Genomic DNA, 25,081 nt, shown 5'->3' with positions numbered 1-25,081 from the left:
ACCTAAATTCCAACCTGAGGTTCCAGTCCCAACAGACCTATATTGCTAGAAGAATAGAGACTGGCTAAGAAAACAGTCTTATTTCATAACAACTCTAAGTGAATCCATGTATAAAACATAAGGTAAAAAAACCGAAGCATTTATAGCCTACAAAGTCAGTCTCAATGAATAGCCCTTCATTTTTCTTTTAAAGGTAGGCCACTGGGATTCAACATTACATTATGTACTTCTACTGCAAAAGGTCTATTTCATACTAGCCAGATGTGGTGCCTGTGTCCTGATAAATAACAGCTTCTGTTGGGGTTGGTGGGGAGGTGGTACAAGGAAAAAACCTAAAATTTCCTGAGTTTTCAGCTCTGTTCCTTGTCTCGTTTACAGAATAGGTTTTGCTTCAATTGAACATGACAAACATTTAGTAAGCATCTATCATGGATATCAAATGATGCTAGGAATCGGGGATGCAAATAGATATAGATATAGATATAGATATAGATATAGATATAGATATAGATATAGATATAGATATAGATATAGATATAGATATAGATATAGATATATATGTTTCAGATATACATATACATACACACACACATACATATGAGTTCCAGAAATATAAGAGTTCAAGACAACAATATGTACACAGAAAAGTTCATAAAAGTTAATTTGGGAAAGAGAGAGAGAAAGAGAGAAGAAAAATGAGAGGAGAGAGAGAAATAATTGAAGGAATAAGAACAGGCTTCAGGTAGAAAGCACCAAGCAGAGCCTTGAAAAAGATGAAAATTTCAGATGCAAAAGTGAGGAGTGCATTTCAGACCTGGGAGAGACTGCAAAAGTGTGGGAAAGGAGATAGAATTCTGCGTTTGGGGAAGAGTTAAGTATACCAGTATTTATAAAACATGTATCTCCTGCACTAGACTACAGAAATCTGCTTATATCTGGGAGACGGTGGGATAGAAAAAAAGAGAGAGAAAGAACATGGTACAGAATCCCTACAGATTAAATGAAGAGGGGTAATATGAAATAAGATTGGAAAGGTAGGTTGGAAACAAATTGTGGATGGTTCATACACTAAAATATTTAGATGGATAAATGAATTTTTCCACCATAAAGCCAAATCCTTTTTCTAACATGCCTTTCTTCAGGTAACAAAAGGAGTACAAAACAAAAATTATTTCTCTGCCTGGTATTTTCAGGACTCAGAAAAGAAAAACACCACTGGTAATGATCATTGGTAAAGCATTCTAAGTCCTTCTGATGGCAATGCCCAGGTTACTGATATGTTCAGTGTGTCCTTAAAGGGGGCTATGAGCTCATGTTTTAGTTTAGGTAATCAGAGTAATTATAGATTGAGAGCTGGAAGGGAAATCGAAGGCCATCTGGTCCAAGTACCTTATTTTACAAATGAGGAAACTGAGTTCCCTGTAGGATAAGTAACTCTGCCCAACTTTCTACCTTAAGTGTTAGAGGTGAGATTTAAATCCAGAAGTCCCCTGACAAAGAGGCCCTCCTCTTTCAACTATGCCTGCCTGTTTTCATATAAGGGAGGACCTTATAGGTCATCTAGGTCAGAGACGTCAAAGATGCAGCACCCAAACACTCGAATGTGGACCAAATCAAATTAAAATGTAGTTCTTATCTGATGTTAATGCATTGATACATTAATTTTAAAACATACAAACACGTGTGATTTTCTAAGTCAATATGTGACCCACAGGGATTCTTATGTATAGGCTAGTGGCCCCTATTGCCATTTGCTTGACACCACTGATATGGGTCAATCAACTCTTTTTTTCAGATGAAGAAACTGAGGGCCAGAGAGGCTAAAATGATTCCTCTAAATCTAGTGTTCCATCTACTCCAACATTTCACTCTCAGATTCCTTTAAGGTAAGTGAATTTTAACCAAGAGAGAAAGCCCTATTACAAAGGAGAAAAGAGTATTTCCTCTTAGTATGTGCAGTGGCTTAGGTTTCTATAAAGCAGGTATTGGAAAACCCAAGTCCTTTCAACTCCTCCAAATATGTGATTTTAAAATTAATACAGCTTGCATTTTGATGCAACATTCCTTACAAGCAGTAATATGATCCCTTTCACCTTGGAAAACTACACCCCCCCACACACACACACACTTTGAAGAATACAATAACAGCTTATATTTATATATGATGCCTCTCAAATGAGCAATCACTTCATTACAGACTGGTTTATTTTCCTATCTGTGCGGTTACTAGAGGTAAACACAGTCATGTCCCTACTTTGTACATGAAGAAATTGGGTGAGGGAAGACAAAGTCACTTGCTTTTGCCTAGCTTATATCACAATACCACCACAGAAGAGACTACAAGACAGCCTGCAGCTGTCCATTGGTGTCAATACCTCAATTTCTAATGTGTCTATCCACTCTTGCTCCCAGCCTCCTTCCTCCCCACTTCTATAATCCAGATTAAAATACAAGAACAGTCTTCTGGTAAGGCCCATACATGAAATTCAGGTTTGTCTCAAGGATTCACCTGGCAAAAAAAGAATTCTCCTCATATTTCCTTTAAAGAATGAAGTTTCTAAGCGCATTTCAACGTGGTTCAGTTGACGAAACCCCGATTTGCCCATGACTTTTCTGAAATATATCTGGGGCATAAAAACAAGGTAATCCTGAATCAACTTCTTCACTCTTCAGTTGGTCAGAACCACACACACACCGGAAGAGGGTCTATTCAACATTTTCAGGAGCTTCTCTTAACCAATCACTTATAACACCAAGATTTGTCCCTGAATAAATGAATCTACTGTCCTGATGGTTCCCCTAGTTCTTCCCAAATTAGGCCCCAAACAGATCCAAAAATCAACTTTCCACTATTCTTCAGCATGCCTTAACCTAAATCCAGAGAAAACAATTATGAGTAGATTTTATCTCTGTTGGATCAATCAAAATAAAGAAACCAGAGAGAAGCTGGCTTCATCATCAATACAATATCCATTAAATCAACTAAGCCCATACCTGTCTTTCAAGCAAAAAATATGAACAATTAGATTCCTCGCTGTCATTTTCTCCAAAAATCTAAAATTGCTCATCTCTCTAAATGTTAAAGTCCAGAAAGCTAAGACAGAGCTCCTTAAGAAAAAAGAATAGCATTTTATCTCCTTTTCTGTAATGGAATGCTGTAACACAAACATTAATCAAACACTAGATTCTGCCTTTTAGTCTTAAACAATTATGAGTAGAGTTTTGTGATCTTTAGCCATATTTACAGATATTCAAAGGCAGATTCTATCTTGTTAGATTGTTATAAATGAAACCCTAGGGAATCCATACACAGCCAGAGGAAGATGTGAAAACCTTCTTTGGGCCCACATAAACATTTGGAGACTTCCTATGCTGAAATTACTTTTTTGTGTGTGTGGCCTTAAAAAAAGAGGGCACCAAAAAATATCAACCTTTAAATTTCTCTGCAGGTCACCAAAAGTTCCATTTTGATAAATAATTTCCTTTCTGTCAATTCTATCTCAATGCATGTTAATGCTTTTTATTTATGCATACTTCAGACATGGGAGCATAAAAGCATGAAGATATTGCTTCTCCTCTGAATCATATACCTATTTTTTTAAACTACCTAGGCGCCCCACACCCCTTTGGGGGGAAAAAAAAACCAAATCCATTCTGTTTGGTTCAGACCTGTTTCTCAATAAAAGAAAATAGAGACATGGTTCTAACCCCAGCCTGGAAAAGCTGTCACAGTGAAGGTAAACTTTTAATCTTCTATAGGCAAACAGCATACATTTTTATTTCCTGAGTAACAGCTTTGGAGAAATGTTTGAACAAGAAATTAAGAGCTTTGTGGTAGACACATTGAGAGCTAGAGGAGGCAGACAACCACTGTTTCTCTGGGTCTTTAAGGACCTATTTGAGCCTTTAAACAACAATTTGAAGCAGATCTTTAGGAAGCAAAAATATAAAGAGACTCCTAGCAAGATGACCATTTGCATACAAATTCTCTCTTTGGGGGGTGATTGCAAGAGAAATAAGAACTGGGGGGGGGAGAAACTGACATTAATTCCCTGTAATTCCACAGTGCCTTTTGTCAAATTCTTTCGGAGGGTTCAATCCCCACACAATTGGGGAAACACTTTTGTCCTAGAGTGTTTTAAAATCCTAGCATCAGAATTTCCCTCCAGAAATGCAGGCTCTTCTACAGCTCACTCCCTATTTAATTTGGGGAGTGAGAAGCAGAAAGAAAGAAAGCCACTTTAGTGGTTCCCCCCCGCCCCCCGCACGGACAACACACAAAAGACAGAAATCACAACCACGGTTCCCATGTCCCCTCACCTGAATTCGGAAATAAGTTATTAAGGGTAAAAGATGGAGGAGGGGGAGAAAGGGGTGCGAGCAAGGGGGTGGGGCGAAACTATGCCAAACTTGTTTTTAGGGGGTGGGGTGAAACTATGTATGCCATGCTTGCATTTCACTTCAGCCTCTCTTCCCCTTCCCTTAGGCAGTAGGGAAGCACCTGGCCTCTCCCCAGGTGCATCCCCGGGGAAATATCCCTACAAGGAATTAAACTAAATGTTCACCCCTTTTCCATAAGAGGATGACGACGTCTACTGGAGGACTTGGGGGAGGCATTTGCAAAGTTATCATAAAGTCCTCAAAATCCAGTTAAACCCGAGAATTGGTTATGGATGAAGGAAGACTGGGTGCGCAAGAGCCGGGGAGACGGATGAGGGTGGGGAGGCCAGGGAAGAGGCCCCAGCCACCGGCCTGCCCTTGAACTTGCGTCTCCGACTCCATCCATCTCTGCTGGCTGCTGGCAGGTCCCTCCTCTCTCTCCCCCCCTCCACCACCACCCCCTTTCCCAAGAGACCCAGGGCAGGGGGGTGGGGGGAGGAGAGAAGGGAAGGGTCTGGCCTGGAGCCAGGGGTGAGATTGCCTGAGGAAGGAGGTGGGAAGGGTTGGGGTAGGGGGGAAAAAAAGAGGGGGTGGAGCTGTAAAGAAAGAGACTTTGGGGAGGAGGGCTGTAAACTGCTCAGAGAAAACTTCTCTTTAGACCCACACTGCCGGGCCGAGACCCTCCCGCCCCTCCCCTCCACAGGGGCACAGGGAGAGAAAGAGACACTTAGCTAGGGCAGGGCCACATGGCTCTCAGCATTGCTCTCCTTTCTTCCAGCTTCCCCCAGCCTGGCCATATTCCTCCTCCTCCTCCTCTCCTCCTCCTCTCCTCCTCCTCCTCCTCCTCTTCCTCCTCCTCCTCCTCTTTCTTCTCTACTAGCACATGTATGTGTATATAGATATATGTATATATATATATACGTATATATATATATATACATATATATATATACATATATATATATATATATATATATATATATGCAACATTTTGTAATCCTGCTTCCCCTTCCCCAATAAGGATTTAGTGATTTTTTTTTTAATCCAGCAAGGCCAGGGTGAAATAATTTTTTTTAAAAAAACTCTTCCTTTCCTCTCCCAAACAAATGTAGCAAGAGAAGGGGAGGATAGTGGAGAGAGGGAAAAACAGCCTAGCCCCCTCCTCCCCCCTGGAAAAAAGGAGGAATAGTGCAAAAGGAAGACCAATGAAGGCGTGGGCCCAGGGAGGGGGAGGCGACGGGGAGGGGAGGAGGGCGGGAAGCTGTCAAAGGGAGAAAGAAGGCAAACATTCATTCGGAGGCCAGACGCAAGGACCAAGGTCAGCTGCAAGACAGGCAGACCCTACAGCAGCTGGCCAATTATGTCCCCAGATTATGCATGGAATTGAAATCTTTCTCCCCCCACCCCAGGAAAAAAATAAAAAAACTGGCTGGGCTGGACCTGAGATTCTAGGACCTCAGGAAGAAGGTGTCTAATGATTTTAATTGCTTCTGTGTTTCTAAAGGCTAGATTTAGATGCTTTCTGGATAGAAAGGCGATACTGCTCTTGGCGTGGGGAGAGGGGGAGGGTGGAGTACCGGGGACTGCGGACATTCTGCAGATAAAAGACCCTAATGAGAGAGCGCCAGGGAGGCGCGTTATGCTAAGTGCTTGCCATGATCAAAAGGTGAGGGGAAATAAGAAAATAAAAATCTGCCCGGTCAAGCAGTGGAGATGGGGAGCCAGGCAGAGCAGCCTCACTTCGCCCCCCCCCAAAAAAAAAAGAAAGTTGCAAGAGTTTGTTATCTCCACGGAATTTGAATGCATTCGAATGCACTGAGGAACGTGAGCGTATTTCCCTAGTCCTAACTAGAAGTCACTTTCGCGCCTTGAATCCATCTCCCCTCTCCTTAAGCCTCCCCCCCTCCAGGATGAGGGTTTTCTGAAAAGGTTTCCTTCTGCACCCCCTTCCCCAATAGCCTCCTCCTGGGGGGGGGGTTGCAACGCACACTCCAGGTTGTTGGGGTGGGGAGGAACTGGGGAATATTGCAAGAAAAAAAAAAACCTCAAATCCCGCCGCCTGGGATCGGAGGTGAGGTTGGGGGGAAGCCAGTCCCCCTTGCCCACCTCCTGCCCCAGCCAGGGTTTCTTTCCTGCGAAGGGGTTAAGGCTTTGTCTCCACCACTTCTCTCGAGAAAAACCTACAATGAAAACATTGGCTCTGGAAACCCTTCTCCTTGCCAGGATGCCACCGCCGGAGTGAAAAGTCCGTTTTGTTTTCATTACATCTCTGGGATTTCCGGTTTAGCTCCTTAGCTTAAGACACCAAATCCCCAGATACCCCACCCACCTTTCCCCCCCTTTCCCTTTTCTTTCTTATTATTACTTTTTTTCCCTACCCCCACCCCTTCTTCCTTTTAAGGCTGAGCCACCAGCAAGCAGTCCACCATTTAACCGTTTGGAGCTCTGCTTTGCAACAAGCTTTCCCCGCAGGCAGGTCCCCCCACCCCACCCCACCCCCCAAAAAAAACCAACCCAGGTTTCCTGGGTGGGGAGGCCCCTAGGTTACAAGGCAGCATTATGCTCTCTTCCCTCCACCTCCTCCCTACCAGGGCAGAACTTCCAGGCTCCCCTAGAGGCCCCTAAATCCTTAGTTATTATTGGGTTTCTTTTGCAGCTGAGATAAAGACAGCCACTTTTCCTTTGGCCACTGTGGTGGTCCAGGGGTTAAAGTTGGGCGGGCAAAAGCTGTATCCCCAATTAGTGGCTTTTAATTCCCTAGAGTATTTTCACCTTTTTCCACTAAGATTTCCTTACACTGGTTCCAGCTACTCAGGACTCCCCTCATCCGAGGGGATTAGATTTATACAATTCATAGATTTCTAAAATCTTTTTTTTTATCGTTTTGGACAGGACCTATGATTTAATTGGCCCGTGGGAGCTCTCCGTAAAGAACTTCCTCTATGTAGATTGGCACCTAAAAAATTTATAATCTGAGAATTGCCCAGAGCACCGAGTGACTAACCAGGGAGTGACAAGTCATTTAAAGTGACTCGCCCAGGGTCACTCTGTCATTTTGACTAGGGGGAAGAGCAACTCTGTGCTTACAATCATAAAACATATGTCCTTAGAACTATGAAAGTGGAATGTTAGGCCTGGGAATGTCCTTGAAAATCTCTCAGTCCAGGGGTTCTTAGGGGTAGGTGAACTTATTTTTAAAGTATAATTGTTTCCCTGTGTAATTCTATGTGTGTTGTTCTATGCAACAGTTCTGACACCCTGCTTTTGTCCAGCCTTTTAACTGAAGGGAAACTAAGGCCAGAAAATATAAATGACTTGCCCAAGATAATAGAGTAAGGGAGAACTCACCTTAGGGGTGATTCCCAAACCGAGGAGACTTGGGATTTGTTTTGTTGTTTCTATCCCATATGGAGTCCCAGTTTTATTTGTAAGCTTCCACTTTCACCGGAACAAGAAGAAAGTGTGGGGGGAGAAGGAATCTCACTCACTCTAAAGATGTTTTAGCAACATCTTTTTACCCATGTACCCACAGAGATACCATATTTAAAATGTAGCTTCACCAAAAAAGATAGTATCTCCCAAATATAAACTTGGCAGTATACTTATTTACCTACACTCAAACAAATTCATTTTCAGCCTTCTGGATGAAAATGCTAACCAATAAAATATTAGTCTTATCTCTGAAAAAAACAACAAAATTTAGCTACTAAAGTGGAATTATTAGATATTGTTTCTAAAGCATAAAGATCTCTCTCCTTTTTTTTCCATAAGAAAAGTCAGGTGAGGAAAGGATATGCTACTTTTCTAATGAGTAAAGATATTTTAACTTCAGGCCAAAGTTGTATGAGTCACATGGCATTATCAATGTGCAGAAAAGACCATTTATTTATTAATGTATATACTATGATTTTGGACAGAGAATAGGAACAGCCCCAAAGGTAAGAAGCCTAATTATGAAGGGTCCCCTAACTCCTCCCGCCACCTTAGCACCCCAACTGTTTAGAAAGGGGTGGGGGGACAATCCAAGAAGTTAACAGTGAAGATGACTCAGAGACCTGAAATACCATCTTCCCAAGGACAGAGACGAACAATCCATCACCCAAAGGAATGATGCTAAAGAGCCCTGGTTACCCTGGGGTGGGGTTGGGGGAAGATGGGATGAAAAAGAAAAAGGCTTTTTATCATAACCAGCTTTCACTTCTAAAATCTTTCCAGGATTCTCTTACTGTTTGCTTTGAAGAAGATTTTAAACATTGCAAAGTCAGGTAAAAAAAAAAAGTATTTCACTACCCTCCACTTGAGTTGGACAGGTGTCCTCACTTTCCTTTATAAAAAGTCCCAAGGCCCAGTGCACACAGTCGACATCTCTGGACATTCTTTGTTCTTGTGTTTGCCTTTGGTATACAGTTTCCATACATGCTCATTTCCCTTCGTGTGTGTGTGTGTGTGTGTGTGTGTGTGTGTGTGTGTGTGTGTGTGTGTGTGTGTGTGTGTATGACAGAGAGAGAGTGCTTGCAGACTGTGTCCACACCTGCAACATGGAACAGAGAATGGGAGGCAATTATCCAGGTGGTTCATTTAAAATAATTACTTTTGCATAAATAATTTTCTGGCTATTTTGGCCAAAAGTGTTTTATTGGGGGGGGGGGGCGGAAGGAGAGCTGAGTCCAATTCATCTGAATACTGAATAATTGCCCTGGTTTTCCACTGCACCATACACAGAACCTATTCCATGAAGCCTTCATTGAACCCCCACCCCCTCCCCAAGCAGGAACTGACATCTCTTCTGATCCTACAGCACTTTACTCTTATACAATTTCTCATATTCTAATCGGTAGCATATACATCTCTCTTATTACCCCTATTAGATATTATGCTCCTTGAAGGTAGAGACCATTTGCTATTTACTTTTCTGATTTTCATGGCACAGAGCACTGCATTGGGCAAGATCCTCATAAACTCCCTGGGCCTCAGTTTTTGCATCTGTAAAGAGACTAGATGACCTTCCAACTCTAAATTTATGATCCTAGAAGGCATTTAATAGATGTTTGTTGAAAGGGTGAAGAAGTGTACACAAAGCCTGTGAATATACAAACACCACCCACCCAATCTTAAGTTTGTATTTCTTATAATACAAATGATTCTTTTCTCCCCAGTGTCCCCTAGCAGGAACTAACAGGAACAGCCTCATGACAGAGGCAGGGAACAAAAAGGATAAAACCTATGCTGTAGCTTCCAGCTATGGCAAAGCCAACCACTCACCAGGCTGAGGGGGCACTATTTGTTCCTGGACAGAGAACTGTTTCACCAGGTCCCTGGTGCCCTAAAGACACAACTCCTCCCAAGTGCTTAAAATCATCACCGTTGAGCATGCCAAAGCGTTGAGACCTGAACCCAGGAAGTTTCGAGACACAATTCAATCAAGATGGGGCACTAAAGGAGCCTGGTTTTTTTCATTTGGATTCCTTAATGAGGCAGCAGTCCATTCTTCTTTCACATGCCTTTCCCAGATCCATTGACCTCTTCATTTTCTGAACGCCCATCAGACTTGCCCAGCTTGTCAAGAACCTGACTTTCTACCATCTTGTATTTCTCTCAAATTGCTTCCTTCCTTATGGCTAGGAAGCAATTATTGAGTGCCTAACAGGTTCTAGGCATTAGGAGGTGACAGAGAGGAAAAAGAACAAAGCAGTTGCTACTCTAGCCTCTTGTAATCAATCCCCTTTTGCTGTGCTAGACTCCCCAGTAAATATTCGATCAATATGCCATCAGTTAACCAGTTGGTATTCTTTGTTTCTCAGGTGTTTTCACTTTAATCAGATCTGTCTGAGTTTTCCAAGGCATCTGATGTATCTCAATTAAGAGTCTCCCATCAAAGTGTGTTTCTACTATGTGTACATAGCTAAAGGAGTTTAATAATAATAATAATAATAACACTCTAAGGATTGCAAAGTACTCTATATATGTTATCTTATTTGATCCTCACAGTAACTGTATGTAGATGCTATTGTTATAACGCACATTTTACAGACGAGGAAAATGAGGTTAAGTGACTGGCCTAGGGTCACACAACTAGTATGTATCCAAGATTTGAATTCAGGTCTTCTTGTCACCAAGTCCAACATTCTTATCATAACTGAGACCCCTAGATAAAGTTCCAGGAAGGGGCTGAAATAATAAACAGTAAGCTTCATGATCATTGGTTATCTGTTGGAAATCTCTCTTTCAACTATTTTGAAGCTTGGGAGATTCAGAATCCCCTCTCATTGCTTTAGTTTAACACAGGAATCAGCATTTTTGAGCTGGGAAAGATCCTAGAAATCATCTATTTCAACCCTACACACAGCCCCAAAAAGGGCAAGTAATTTGCACGAGGTCATGTGGTCTTCTACCTTCTCATCCAGTGCTCTTTACTATACGCCAGTGGGTTCAAACTCAGATAGAAGGGCTGCTAATCGGTAAGGATAAAGATAAGCACGTCTGCATACTGCATATTGGCTAAATTTTAAAAAATGCAGTAACAGCTACGTTTTATTTTTATTTCTTTTGTTAAACATTTCCCAATTATATTTTAATTTGGTGCAGGCTGTACTTGGGAGTGCTGGATGTGGAAGTCAGCAAAAACCTGGGTTCAAACCCTGCATGTGATTCTTTTTAATTCAAGAGACTACGGACAAGGTTATTAGATGAAACAAAACTAAGAAGTCAATCTTTATTTAATTAAAAAAAAACTTTCTCTTTTGGGATGCCTTTCCCAAATATTTCATTACACAATGGCTTTTCCATTCTCCCAACTCCCATCAAACTTAGCAATTTGAGTTAATATTTGTAATATTAGATTTGCAGCCTCATCCTTTTTTTAATAGTTTCCCATTCATTAATTCACCTGAACGGGGCACCACTTCTTTTATACCATTTTATATGCCAAGATCTCTCTGAACCTCAGTTTCCTCCTCTCTCATTAATACAATAATAACTGACATTCTCATGGCCCTTTAAGGATTTCCAAGTGCTTTACATACACTATACGTTATCTTACTTAAAACCATAGGCTTGCAATCTGTGTGCTTACAGGCGTTATCTCTCTATACAAGATGGGAAACCTAGACACTGGGTGATGAAGTGATTTGCCCTCAGTCACACAGCTAACAAGTGTTGATAATGGATTGGAACCCAGGTCTTCCTGATGCCAGATCCAGCATACTTTCCCCTCAGTGACTCTATTCAATATCCTTGTAGTATTGCTCCCACCAGATTACTGTGAACAAAATGTATGCAGATTGCTTCACAAGGCTAAAGTAAAGCGCTACACAAATGTCAGTCATTGCTCAGTGTATTATTACTTTGGGCAAGTCACTTAACCTCTGTGTTGCCTCCATTTCTTTCTCTATAAAATGTCGTCATCATACCTGCTTGGGGCTACGCCATATTGTTACATGGTTGGAGTGAGTTAATGGAAGGGAAAAATGCTTGCAAAAAGTATCTGATGCTACTATCTAAATTCACGCTAATATTAAAAACCCAAACTCCCCAGGTTCATTTTCCCCTGTGATCTCAGAGAGAAGAGTTCAACCCAGGTGTGCAGAGGTGACAAGCTGCTTTGTTAACTGCAGGCCCCACCAACGCACTGGGAGCCCACTCTTCCCCGATTCTGAGCAGGTCGGTTTGCATTAGTCAGGCATGAAAATTAGCAAAAGGTAACTGTCAAACATCTAATAAAAACTGCAAGTCAACTACTAACCTTTTGCTACAAGATGAGAAAGAATTGCAAGTTCACTTCTCCCTGGGCGCCCCGTTGTCTGCCTCCCTACCCTGCCCATGCCTCAGCTCCCTCTTTGCTGAATGACTGTTGGAAGTTTTTATACCACCCATGCACATTAGCAGAGGCAGCAGGCACAATGCCTAATCGAAATCGTGTTGTGGCCAAGGGAAATGTTTCTAATAAAAATGGAAACTATAACCCACTGCTCTAGTGTCACACTTCTTCAGAGACTGCCCACTGGCCCACTGAAGCAGCTCTCATGCTATCCAGTCCAGGCTACAGGGAAGCAGCTGTCCCACAATGGAATGGGCAACCTTGTGAATTCCCTCCTTTCACTAGAGGTGTTCAAGTGAAGACTGTGTGGCACAGGGGAAGAAAGTCTTGAGCATGGTATCAGAAGAGACCTAGGTTTGAGTTTTGCCTCTAGCACTTACTGGATGTGTGGTCACAAGCAAACCATTTGACCTCTCTGAAATCCAAGTCTTTTCCTCTGAAAAACAGGGTTACGGGTACCTGCAGTACCTACCACATAGGATTATGGTGGGGTTTGAATGAACCAGCTTGTGTAAAGTGTAATGTAAACCTTACAACACTATTGTTACTAGTACCACCCACCCATCAGAGATTTTGTGGATAGAATCCTCTTCTGAGGTGGAAGCCTGTTCTAAATGGACCCTTTCAACTTCTAAGGTTCTCTTAAAAATAAATGCAGAGATGCTCAACAAAGACTTTTGAAAGGCTGGACACCAAGAGCCATCTTGTGCTATGTGGATAGCTTTCTTGAGGCAAAGCATACCCGATGAGAATACCTCATATTTCAGAGCAGCGGTGCCCAAGGATTCCTGTCCCTAACCTCACTTGAAAGTCTGGTGAATCAAACAAGGATCTTACCCCAACCTTTGACCCTTACTACTTATGTAAACTTGAAAACCTGGTCCTCAGTTTTCTCATCTGTCAAATGGCCTCCAACGTCCTTCTCAGCTTTAGATCCACAATTCTCTGATTTCTCTTTTATATGCCTTTCCTTCTCTTTGTCAGAGTGCCACCCATGATGGCCACAAGCACCCCAAAGTTAAAGTAAGAGCAGCAAGTTTGTTATTCAGAACATCAAGTGCACATAAATGCCTCAATGCAGGCAGCAAAAATAATTAGCTGTCACGATTTGGGGAAAGAGGAAAAAAAAAAAGAAAGAAAGATAACCCACGCCATGGAGTTAACAATCAACTGTACAATACACATGGATTTAACTAATCTTAATTTGGAGAGGAAATAACAATTCTAAATATATCAAATTCATTTATTTCAAGGCAACCTGAAGTAGTGTTTATCTCTAGTTTGCAGCACATGCAATTTAGTTTTTCTTACTGGCAGGTTTTAGTTTAAAAAAAAATTATTTAAGACCTAAAATGAGCATTCACAGAGCTAGGGTTATGGCATTTAAATCCTGCAGCTGACAGGAAACCTTTCCCTTCAAACACACTGAGTTCAACTACGTAAGGTCTGTGCTTATGGCACAGAATCCCACTTGCTGGTTGACACCTAAAGCCACTCTGCCTTCTCCACAAATGACTTCCGTAATACTCCCCACAACTGCTTACCCCAGTTCCAGATGAAGATTTACTTAGAAGTCTGGACACAGAAGAACACTTCCACCTCTGGCCTACGGTGGAGAAACAGCCTCCTGTCACTTTTGAGTCTCCAGCACCTCCCCAAGTTAACTGACATTTCTTGGGGGGAAGAAGTCAAAACTGTGATTGACAGCTGCTGGCTACTTAATGCCATTACAGCTTCATTTGGTTATGGAATGAATGATACCATGCCAAAAAAAAAAATCACCCATGATCAAGAGTATTCCCTAGGGTGGCTATATAATGTGAAACCTCAGGAAAGTATCTTGGAGGTAATAACTAAGAGAGATTTTCCTTCAAGGACCCAAAATTAGGTTTCATACATAGGAAAACTCTCCAGCATATTAACAGAGACTACAGAATTACAGAACATTAGAACTGAAAAAGATCTTAAAAATCATTTGGTCCAATTCCCTCATTTCACATTTGGGGAAAACCAAGGCCCACAGAAATGAAGTGGCACATACACAACAAATTAGCGCGCAGAGGTAGGATTAGAACCTAAATCTCACCACCTCCGAGTCCTTTGTGTACAAGGGTGTCCCAAAAGCCTTAGTGCAGCTGTAAGCTTTAACTGTGCTCTACCAGCTTTAAACTGCACTAAGACTTTTGGGACAACTTGTATTTGGCTTCGCCACTATCACATGGTTACTGTAATAATAACAGTAGTAATAAGAACTGAAAGTTGAGATGATAGGTGGTTGTCCTGCTTTGGCACTAATTCATAGAATCATAGAAATAGAGAGTATAGAGGTGAGAGTTCATGTAATCCAATCTCTTGTTTTAGAGATGAGTCCCAGGGAGGAGATGTAAAATAGACTTCCACCTCAAACAGAGATATTAGCAACATGCTCAGTCAATGAGACTTGTACTCTTTGAATAAGTGAAGACCAACTACTTAAGCTAGAAAAATAACAGTAGCAAGCCTTCCAAAGCCAGCACCGAATCCCAAATTACTTCCTTCTTATGAAAGTCAAAGACGATCCATTGCAAAAGTATCTTATGGACGTACATTTTTCTTTCAAAACTCGAGATCTAACTTCTCCTCCTCAAATCACTACAAAATGGAGAGACGTTAGGGAGATTGCTTATAGCACAGTCAATCAGATCAGGACTTCAGACAGAGGCTGGATCAAGGGAAAGAGGTTATAGATATTCCCAATCAACTTTCTCTGAAGAGTTCTTTCAGGGAAAAATAATAATAATAATGATCTACATTTCAATAGTACTTGGAAGTCTTTACAAAGTGCTTTCCTCACAGTAATATATCACAATTATTATCCCTATTTTGCTGATAAGGGAAACTGAGGCTCAAAAACATTAAGTGAAGCACACAGGGTCAGATAGTACCATCTGTAAGATGAAGGGGTTAAGCTAGAAATCAGGGGTGGGGAACCTGAGTCCTCGAGGACACATGTGGCCCTCTAGGTCCTCAGGTGTGGCCCTTTGAGTCCACACTTCACAGAACAAATGCCCTAATTAAGAGGATTTGTTCTGTAAAACTTGGACTCAGTCAAAAGGCCATACTTAAGGACCTAGAAGGCCACATGTGGCCTCAAGGCCCCAGGTTTCCCCACTCCTGAACTAGATGTTTTCTAAGACCCCTTGCAGCTCTAATCAACGATCCCATCTGTAGCTTCTAAATGGCTGAAATGAGATTCAAATCCAGGTCTCCTGACTGCCAATCTAACATGCATTTCACTTGCCGCCTTTAAAGAAGACACAGATTGAAGGCACAACAATGGCAAAGTACAACATTAATCATATCATCAATAGGTAAGATTGGCCTCCTTCAAATAAGATGGTCGGTTCCCCAAAGATGATCCTTGTAGAACAGTAAATTCATTTATTCATCAAAATGCTATTCCAGGGTCAGGGCTGATTGTGGATCTTTGCCAAAGGCCCCAAAGTGATAGACTGACCCTGGGAAAAAAAAAAACAAAAACAGAGAAGATGGCAAACTCTGTCTTCAGTGTTCTCCATCATCTTCAGCATGTGTACCACCCCTACCACTCCTGTTATTCACCAACCTCAATCTGCCTACTCGGACAGCATCAAACACTGCAAAACCGTAGCTTTCCCTGCTATGTCCTTCCCACCATAAAAGTTTCTATTTCTTTAGTGCCCAGCTCTCAGCTGTTATTTGCAAAGGATGTAATTCATACTTAAGTGGGATGTAGGATAGCAACTTAATGTCTTACATTATCCAAAGAGATATTTTCTATTTTCAAAGAAGACCTTTACTTGTCTGGTGGTATAATTTCAGCACCCCAGATTCCTTGGGGGAAATATTGTTTGGCACTTCTTCATAATGCCCCTCAAGGTACATCAAGGCTGTGGGTTGCCAGGCCTGAGGGATTTTCTGCCAATCCCAAGGGATTTTTGCCACCATTAGGCCTTAGGATGATGTAGGTTCTAGGTAGCTAAGACCACCAGCAGCAGCATACTTAACTATACCTCTGTTGAGTCAAAGGAGTAGGAAAAATCACAAACTGTCAGTACGGGCCCTTGTAATCAGAGAATACAGAATGTAAGAGCAAGAAGAGGCTTCTAAAGATCACGGAGTCCAACTTATACATTTTACAGATGAGGAAACTGAGGCAGAGGGAGAGGACGCACTTTCACAAAGTCACAACTTCACAGAAATTCAAAAAGGCCCCAGCAGGGTTGGAGGGGTGGGCAGGGGCAGCCAGCAGCACCATGGGCAGCCACCCCCTGGCCTGGGCAGCAGCTGTGTGCATTTCCAGGAGCCAAAGCAGCCCAGCGCCTATGATTTCCAGTCTCCCTCTTAAAATATAAAGACTCAATTATCTTTGAACAGCTTGCTTTACACATGAATTGACACATTTATTTGACAATAAATAACTGAAAGTTATCTGTGTTTCCTTTACTGTTAATCTACACAGAGAAATAATAAACAGGGCTTGTCTACAAAAATGCAACTACTGCAGTCCTCAGAATTCAATTAAGCTAAAATAATTAATGCTTCCACCATATTAAATTACTTTATACATTTGAGCCACTGAAGTTCTATTCTTTAATCTTTCCTTTTTGTTAAATAAATAAAAAAAAATTAGTTCCAAAAGTGTGAAGGAAAAAGGGAAAAAGGGACAGAGTAAGACCAGGATTTGCTATTTTGATGTAACGGTCTTCCTCGGCTGCCACAGCATGTACTGTATTTGGTGCCTGTGATTAAACGAACATTTTAAATGCTTTGAACAAACATATCTCCCTTTATACTTCTAAGGGATTATTTTACATATTTCTTTGGGAATAAAGAAATCCATTCGCCCTGTTGCAGTGCAGAAAGGCCAACAATATCTGTTGCCGTTCGTACAGTACTGTAGAGTGCTGCAGTATCACAACCAGAAAAAAAAAAGTGAAAAGGGCTGAGGGTAAAGCTTCCTTAGAAATTATCTTTTCCTTTTATGAAATCATATTTAGTTGATTTTTTAAACAAATTTAACAATAATGATCTATGGCCTCTCACTGGGAAATACCTTCAGTGTTAAATTTAGGTTCCAATTTTTCTAGCAAATGCAAAAAGCCTTTCTATTGAGAGAGAAATCTGGGCTTAGGTATACTCTACCAAAGCCTTTCTAAGGAAAGACTTCTTGTGAGGTTTTCAAGGCTGCCCTGCCTGGCTACAATGTCAAGCACTCTGTACTCCTGCTGAAAATTATTCCTCTGATTTTTTTTAAGTACAGGAAAGCAGGGAGCACTAATAAGCCACCCCACCTTTTTCATCTAACAGTTTGGTCCTTAATTAAGAAGGCACTACCACATTTGCACAGATATTCCTATCTGCATAACACGTTCAGGAAGTCTACCCAAAATAACTTTTTATTTTTGCATTTTAAGTGCCTCTCATGAAAATTTCCTTTTGATCTCCACTGAGTTGGGAAAAGAGTAAGAGCTCTCATTGTTCTTTCTCATCCTGGGACAGTAAATTCTGTGCCTACACCATCCCAAGGTTCTCATCCCACCCTCAAGCAGATTTGAGAATTAAAAGTTGGAAGGAATTTTGAAGGTCATCTGGTTTAGTGTTTACAGAATAAACTGAGGCCCAGAAAAGCAAGATGACTTGCCCAAAATCACAGAGGTAGGACCAGAACCCAGGTCTCTTGATTACTATCCCAGTAACTTTTCACCATACCACATGACAGAACAGGTAGAATAGTGGCCACAGTCATCCCAAAACATAAACTTTTTAAAAAAAATCAGCCATGGGATTCTGGCCTTGGCAAATGGCAGCTCTTGAATCCCTTTTGACTGGGCTAGGCACAGAAGTAACAGAACACTTTCAACAGAGGGAGTAGGGGCTCCACCAAAGATTAAAATTGCCACTAGCTGCTCTCCAACCTTCAAGATCAGCCTCTGTACTTCAGGGAGTCACTGGAGGAAGAAATCAGGTCACCACCTCTGATGCCTTTAATTAGCCCAATGTGGTCCAAGCATTCTCTCTGAAAACCTCTAGCCTAGTGCAATGAGCACAGAGGTTTATGCCATCTGGTCGTGGTATTTTGGAGGAAGGCAGGGCCAGCAAGTTCATCGAGTTATGGAATCTAGAGCTAGAAGGGACCCATAATCATAGGATGTCAGCAATGGAAGCCACCCTTAGAGACGTCATCTTGTCCACCCGCTTCATTTCACAGATGAGGAAAATAAGGTCCAGAGAAGGCAGGGGAAAGACTTGCCTGTGCTCACATAGGTGGATAGTCAGGGACAGAGAAAGGTTACAATTGATCAGTGCTTAAGCTGCGGCTAGTACAGAAAATATGAATCCAAGAGCAGCACATGGGGAAGAGCTAAGACGGTAAAAGAAAATTTTCCTATTTCCAGGTTAAGTGTAGACATGCCAACAGAAAAAGAGAAGGTCCTATTCCAAACTTTTAAAAGCCCATGGTGGGCTCTTATTTATCTTTAATCCTCCTCTATTGACAACAACGAAAATACTAGTAGTTAAGAACATCAGCTTTAGAGCTAGGAGGTAACTGTCAAAAAGCCCTCCATTTTAAAGATGACGAAACTCAGGCCCCTGTGAGGGGAAGTGACTAGCCCATGGTGACATGGATAGTAAATAGCAGGAAGCCCTTTGACTCCCAATCTGGGGCTCTTCCCACTAGGCCACAGCTGGTGTTTGCTCTAGTCAGTGGTATTGTTTTATGGACTCCACCCAAGAGAGACACAAGCACACAAAAGAGGGTCTGTTGCTTTGGATGGAGCGTCTCGATGCTCGGAAGGAAATAGCAAGCTAACAGAGAAACCGCACTTTTGAGAGGAAACAGGCCAAAAAGAAGGTAAGCATGTGCTGAAGTTCTATAGCAGAGTGTACCTGTACACAGGGAAAAATGTCCAAGTGGGTCACCAATGTGGCTAGGGGTGAAGGAGTAGCATATCCCACTTCCCTGAACCACAGTGGATATTCTGGGAAATCTCCACAAAATGGATCCCCACAATTAAAAGGGATCTTGGAGATTGGCCTCCCTCATATATTTTACAGATGGGGAAACTGAGGTTAACAGAGGGTGTTCGACTTATCACAAAGCTAGTGAGGAGCAGAGTAGAGACTCAAACCCGTGTCTTCTGGTACAGAGCTCTTTCCATTATATGACACTGCCTCCTGATTTAGCCCAATTATTTTACAGAGAAGGAAACTGAGTCCCAGAATAAATAAGTGACTTGCCTAACCACGTTCATGGAAAAGCTGGGACTAGTTCCATAACTCCCACTTCCATGCTGCCTTTTCCTCTCCATCTTTTACTTCTGGCAGCAGTAATGGGTTCAACTTGATTTTAACGCAAAGAGAAAGCCACTCACCAAAAAAAATAATAATAATAATAAGATTAATTATGTCCTCCGACCCTCATGCACATCGTTTTCTGACAGCTCAGTGCAGAGAGTGGACACCTCAGAAAACAAGAGTCTCCGGAAGTTTCTGGGTAAAGATGTTGATACACCTGGCACTCTCGTGGTGGTCCTTAATGACTGATCTCCAAAGCTCCCAAAAGCTCTTCTCGTACGTCACTGGCACAGTCAGGCAAAACCATGGCAGACTGTAAGCACCAGTGCCATGGCCCTCATATCTAGTGCCCTGTTTTGGGTTGCCTCTCCCTCATGGCAGGTGTGCGATAGGGGGACAGCCATTTGAACATGTACTTATATGGAAGATGGGAGAAGGGAATATGCCATACCTGCAATATTTTCCTGCTTCGGACAAATTCCTTTTGTAGGCGTCAGTAGACGATCTTCTTCATCCGGGGTGACTTGAATCCCGATTTCCACTGGCTCTGACACTTTCCTGAGCTCGGAGCGTGACGAAGGGGGGGGACTGCTTTTATCCAGGCTCTTCTCATAGCAAACACCAAGGCTTCCACTACACTGTTTCTTCTTGTGCTCTATAAACACCAGGATGTCTCTCAAGGGGAAGTTCATCTGACACTGTCCACAGGTCAGCAAGTCTGGATCTGTCCCACCTGTGGTCAGCCCGAGGCCACTGGGCTCCTCTATCTCAAGACCTTCATCTTCGTCGACAATGGCGGCTTCCACATGGTCAGCCTCTGCTTAACATGGAGAAGAGAAAGGGGGAAAGGGGAGAAGAGGGAGCAGAGAGAAAAAAGATGGGCTTAAGCGCTCGAAAATATTTGAACAGTCAAACTAGGAAAAGTGGAAGCTCACAAGTGTGGATCTTAATGCCTGCCTCTCCTTTTCCTTTATTTTCCCTTTTTTATTTCTACCCCCAACTCAGCCACCATCCCAACTAACAAAAAGAGCCCTGCTTAGAAAAGGATCCCATACTCATCAAGTGCTATGGTGCCCTGGTTCACCCTGGCTTCTTCCCAAAAGGCTCTGGCATTCCTCTCAGCCCATATAAGCCAAAAGGTATTTTATCTGGCTTGGGTCTCCAGTATCCTCCTGATAAGAGGGCAACTTATTTTGGCCTTTTTGACATTCATAATTAAGTCTCTATTCTTGTTACTGGAGACATCTTAACAGAGACACCTAGGCGGCACAGTAGATAAAGCACTAGCCCTGGAATCAGGAAGAACTGAACCTCTCTGTGATCCTGGGCAAGTCACTTAACCTCTGACTGCCTTAGTTTCTTCATCTGTAAAATGGGGATGATAATAGTACTTACTTCCCAGGGTTGTTGTGAGGACCAAATGGGATAATATCTGTAAAGATATTATATGCACAGTGCCTGACACCTAGTAAGTGCTATACAAATCTTAACGATTATTATTATTAGTTAGTGTGACAGAGTGGAGAGAGAGCTGGCCTTAAAACCAGTAAAACCTAGATCAAAGTTCCACCTCTGACAAAGAAGTGCTGTGTGGCTCAGGGCAAGTCACTTAACCACTCAGTGCCCTAGGCAGCCTTCTAAGAGTAGTGGAGGCAGAGAAAATGCCATCTTACATGGTAGTGGAAATTCCCTCACAGAGAATTCCCAGTATTAATGAAATTCCAAGTCTAGTCCCTATGTCTATTATTTCACTGCTTTAAAACTTATAAAGGATGTACGCCTAAACAACCTATATAAGGCAGGGAGGGCCCTTACTATTAAGTTCATTGTACTATTAAATTCATTGTACATTGGACCATTAAATACATTGTACAGATGAGGAAACTGAGTTTTAATAAAGTGAAATAACTTCTCCCACATACTCTAAACCTTTCTCAAAATTCCCTACCTGAGGACAGGCCGTCACCTAAAAAACAGCATGGGAAAGGCCAGGCTACTATGATAGGTCGACAGCGGTCAGAAGGTAGCAGTGACAATTACAAGCTATCCTACCCCCACCCCCACCCCCCGCCAAAAAAGGGGGGGGGGAGGATCGCAGTGATTGCAAGTTGTTGGTCACAATTCTATGTCCCTAATTGGTTTGTCCCAACCATTACCAACTAGGCACTGATATTTTTTTTTTCCTGGTTGGTTTTATTTTCTTTCACAAGAGGCCATGTTAACAGGCCACAATACACTGTCAGTGCCTTGCACATAGTAGGTGCTCAGTTAGTATCTGTTAAATTAAAAAGAAAATATGTTTTTATTCTGTCTTATTTATCTATGTCTGTTTATTAGATGGTTGGGGGGAGGGGAAAATAAAGTGGTTTGAAGATGATGAAGATCTTAAAAGGTAACAAGCCACTTAAGGAAGACAGTTTAACTTTGCAGCCTAAAATTTCCTATCGAAACAAAAGGGACACATAAAGGTTTCATAATCCCCTCAGGATCTGAGATTTTGTTGGAATTTTAGAAATGCAAATATTAGCATTCTAAAAGAAAAAAAGGCGTTAGAGTTCTGACAGCCAGGCAAACTAGACAAAGGTCTGAAACCAGAGAAGCAAGGTAAATTTTAAACTGTTCAGTATTTAGCAAAGAATAGTGGAAACCACGAAAGAGTAGGGAACAGAAAAGACGGGGAAAAATGCATTCCGTGGCTGTGAAGTTATTAAATGGTCAGAGCCAAGGAACAGATAATTCAAGGAAAAATTTCTGTGGCATCTCCCATCCTCCAAATAAATCACGGGCCTGTTATTTCCCTCGATAGTAGCACGTGCTTCCTCAGGGAAGTTTCCCCAACAATCCACATCTACGCATGTAATATGTACACGTATCACAAACAGGAGATATGTGTGTGTGTGTGTGTGTGTGTGTGTGTGTGTGTATGTGGATAGCAGGAAGAAAACTATAATTCAAGATTCTGCTGAGTAGAAGCAAAGAGAAGGCTGAGCTGAGTTCCCAATGAGATAAATGTAGAAATGCATTAGAAATGTAGAAATAGAAAAATATCACTTAGGCGAAGAAATCCACACCAAAAGGCTGCTGTCTGCAGAGTTGTAACAAAGAAAATCTACAAGGTAACTAAACAGCAAACACAATACACATTCTGGAAACCATTAATTATGCCTTTTTAAAAAAATCAGAGTTTACTTTAAAGGGAGTTTGAAGACAATACTACATAATTAATTTACCAATTTATTTTATGAAAAGATGCTTTGCCATACTGAAAATGTAATCATAACCCTTCTGCTGAATAGTGATGCTAGGGAGAGTGGATTTCTGTGAACAGTTTGTCAGAATGTAAAAGGTAATTATTTAGTGCCTCTGCTCCCTTTAACGATCTAACATTGAGCAATATTGTTTATATTGAAAAGCTCGCACCTTTAATTACCAATTACATATACATAATTTCAGAGCCAAAGGAGAGTACTGTGAAAACAGTTCTTTAGAAATATAAGGATGTATTGTGCACTATTTCTAGAGAAGGATCCCTAATAGATAAGAGGAGGATGTCAAAATATTTTTTTAGCACAAATGAGATGAAGTAAAAAAAAAAAGGCTAAAAAGGACAAAATGAAATGGAGAGTTGAAAGGAGACAAGGGATAAACTATAAGGTTAAGACAGGTAGCAGGGGGAAAAAAAGTACCTGCCACAGGTTTAAACGCCACCCCAGTGGGAACCGATTGAAGCTTAAATATATGTATGTCTTTTGAGCTATGATTCTTAGGCCTCCATCTGACCTAAAATAAAATTTTCTCTTGACTTCATCATCTCATCGGGGTGTGAGAAATGTTTTCATTAACTTTTCTTCCCATTTCATAATTTACTGTTTAGATTAAAAGTACCAAAAATTTCTAAGCAGATTTAAGTTCCTGCTAAGAGATCCAGCTAAATGATTTCAAATTCATTTTTTAATTCATGAGAAACACAGGCTAATTTAAAAATTAGCAGAGTTCACATATGCCTATTTCGAAAACATTCCTCTCCTCTTTCGTTAAGGACTTAGTAACAGCACTTGGGGGGGGGCGGGGAGTGGTAACATCTGGTATTCTTTCATTTTTGGGCAGCCTTTGCCTCTCAGAAAATAAGCTTTTCACTTTCTTCATGCAGTCAGTCCTTAAGATCCACAGTAATTGAGTCTGAAAGCTTCAAACGATTTTTAACTATACTATACTTTTAGTTTTTGCTTCAAGTCAGCAAATACCCAGTCTAGCCTCGTAAAGAATGCACTATTCGTATCTCCGATCTCCTCCAGTCCCATAGATAAAAACCAAAGTTTGAAGGAAGATCCACAACCCTGATTACAGGAATCAGAAGCCAAAAGTTTGTTGTTGTTGTTGTTTTTGCCACAGGTGAGGGCATGGGGGGGACACTTATGAAAGGGGAGACAAATTTTTTTTTTAATGTATCCATCCAATGGTAAGAAAACAAATGAAGAATTTTCAGTTTGGAAAGCGAAACCCTATATACATCAACAACCATGTTAACATGACGTTACAGGCCAGGCTTCACCAGAAGGAGAATAGAGCTTCTTAATACAAGGGCCACATGGGTTATGTTCTGTAGTCCTATTGCACATATCATTCCCATGGGATTCACCCAGACATGGACCCATCTCAGCTATCCCCTCCCCAAACTCAAATGATCCTTGTATACTACCAGGTAGAAGTGTTGTTTCAGGCCTAAGAGCTCGCGCTTGCAAAAAAAATTTTTTTGAGACACCCTCAATACAGAGACACCCTATGGTTTCATTTCCTTTGCCTGCTATTTGTTGTGTTATATGTATTGACTGTGTGTGCGCACGTGTGTGTGTGTGTGTGTGTGTGTGTGTATGTATGTGTATGTGTCCCTCTCTCAATAGTTTTCATAATAGAAGGGGGGGAAGGAAAGAAAAGAAAGAAAAAGCAATACTTTCTGATCCCTTAGCAAGGGCCAAGCAAAATCCAATTGTTCCTAAGGAAGAGGGAACCCTTTTTCACTCATTGCTTGGTATTCTGAGGCCCATAGCTCATTAAGACCCACCTTACTATCTCCTCAAAGTCCAGGTGAATGATTTAGACCCCAACAGCTTCACTCCCCCACCCCATTCCTGTCTGCGCATAGCCACATGACAAAGAGAACACCATAGAAAAAGAAAAAAAAATGAAATGAAAATGAATCTTTTTGATCTGGGCGTGCTTTGACCTGTACACATCTTTTGCCAGTAACCCCCCTCTCAGAAGTACACACTGGTACCAATATGTAACAGGACACCAATGCTGTTGAGTCCAACAAAAGTTTCATACCCTTTGCTTTTTGGAAATAAGAAGGAAAGATGAAGTTTCCTTTTGGGAATTTTTTTTCCAGGTCTCCAGAATTCAACCCAACACAAAATTTTGCTACTTCAGTACTTCATAAAATAATATTAAAAACACATATATAGTGAACATTATTTTAAAATTAAATCAATATGACATTAAAATGTAGGCATGGGAATGGCAAAGGAGGAAAAGAGGGAGAATTCTAAAACCTTAAAATCTTCAAGAGGC

The 25,081-nt window shown here is 41.5% G+C and overlaps 1 protein-coding gene across 1 annotated transcript in view; it reads right to left on the bottom strand.

The window, feature by feature from the left end:
* The window catches only part of BCL11B (BCL11 transcription factor B), a 142,508-nt gene that overhangs the window by 105,713 nt on the left and 11,714 nt on the right, over positions 1-25,081 (bottom strand). The window contains 1 exon segment of the mRNA XM_021007322.2: positions 19,965-20,333. Coding sequence (XP_020862981.1) covers positions 19,965-20,333 — 369 coding nt within the window.

This window comes from Phascolarctos cinereus, unplaced genomic scaffold (genome assembly GCF_003287225.1).
Source record: "Phascolarctos cinereus isolate Bilbo 61053 unplaced genomic scaffold, phaCin_HiC Scaffold_2;HRSCAF=192, whole genome shotgun sequence".
Taxonomy (NCBI): Eukaryota; Metazoa; Chordata; class Mammalia; order Diprotodontia; family Phascolarctidae; genus Phascolarctos; species Phascolarctos cinereus.
This window is presented reverse-complemented; position numbering and strand designations above follow the sequence as displayed.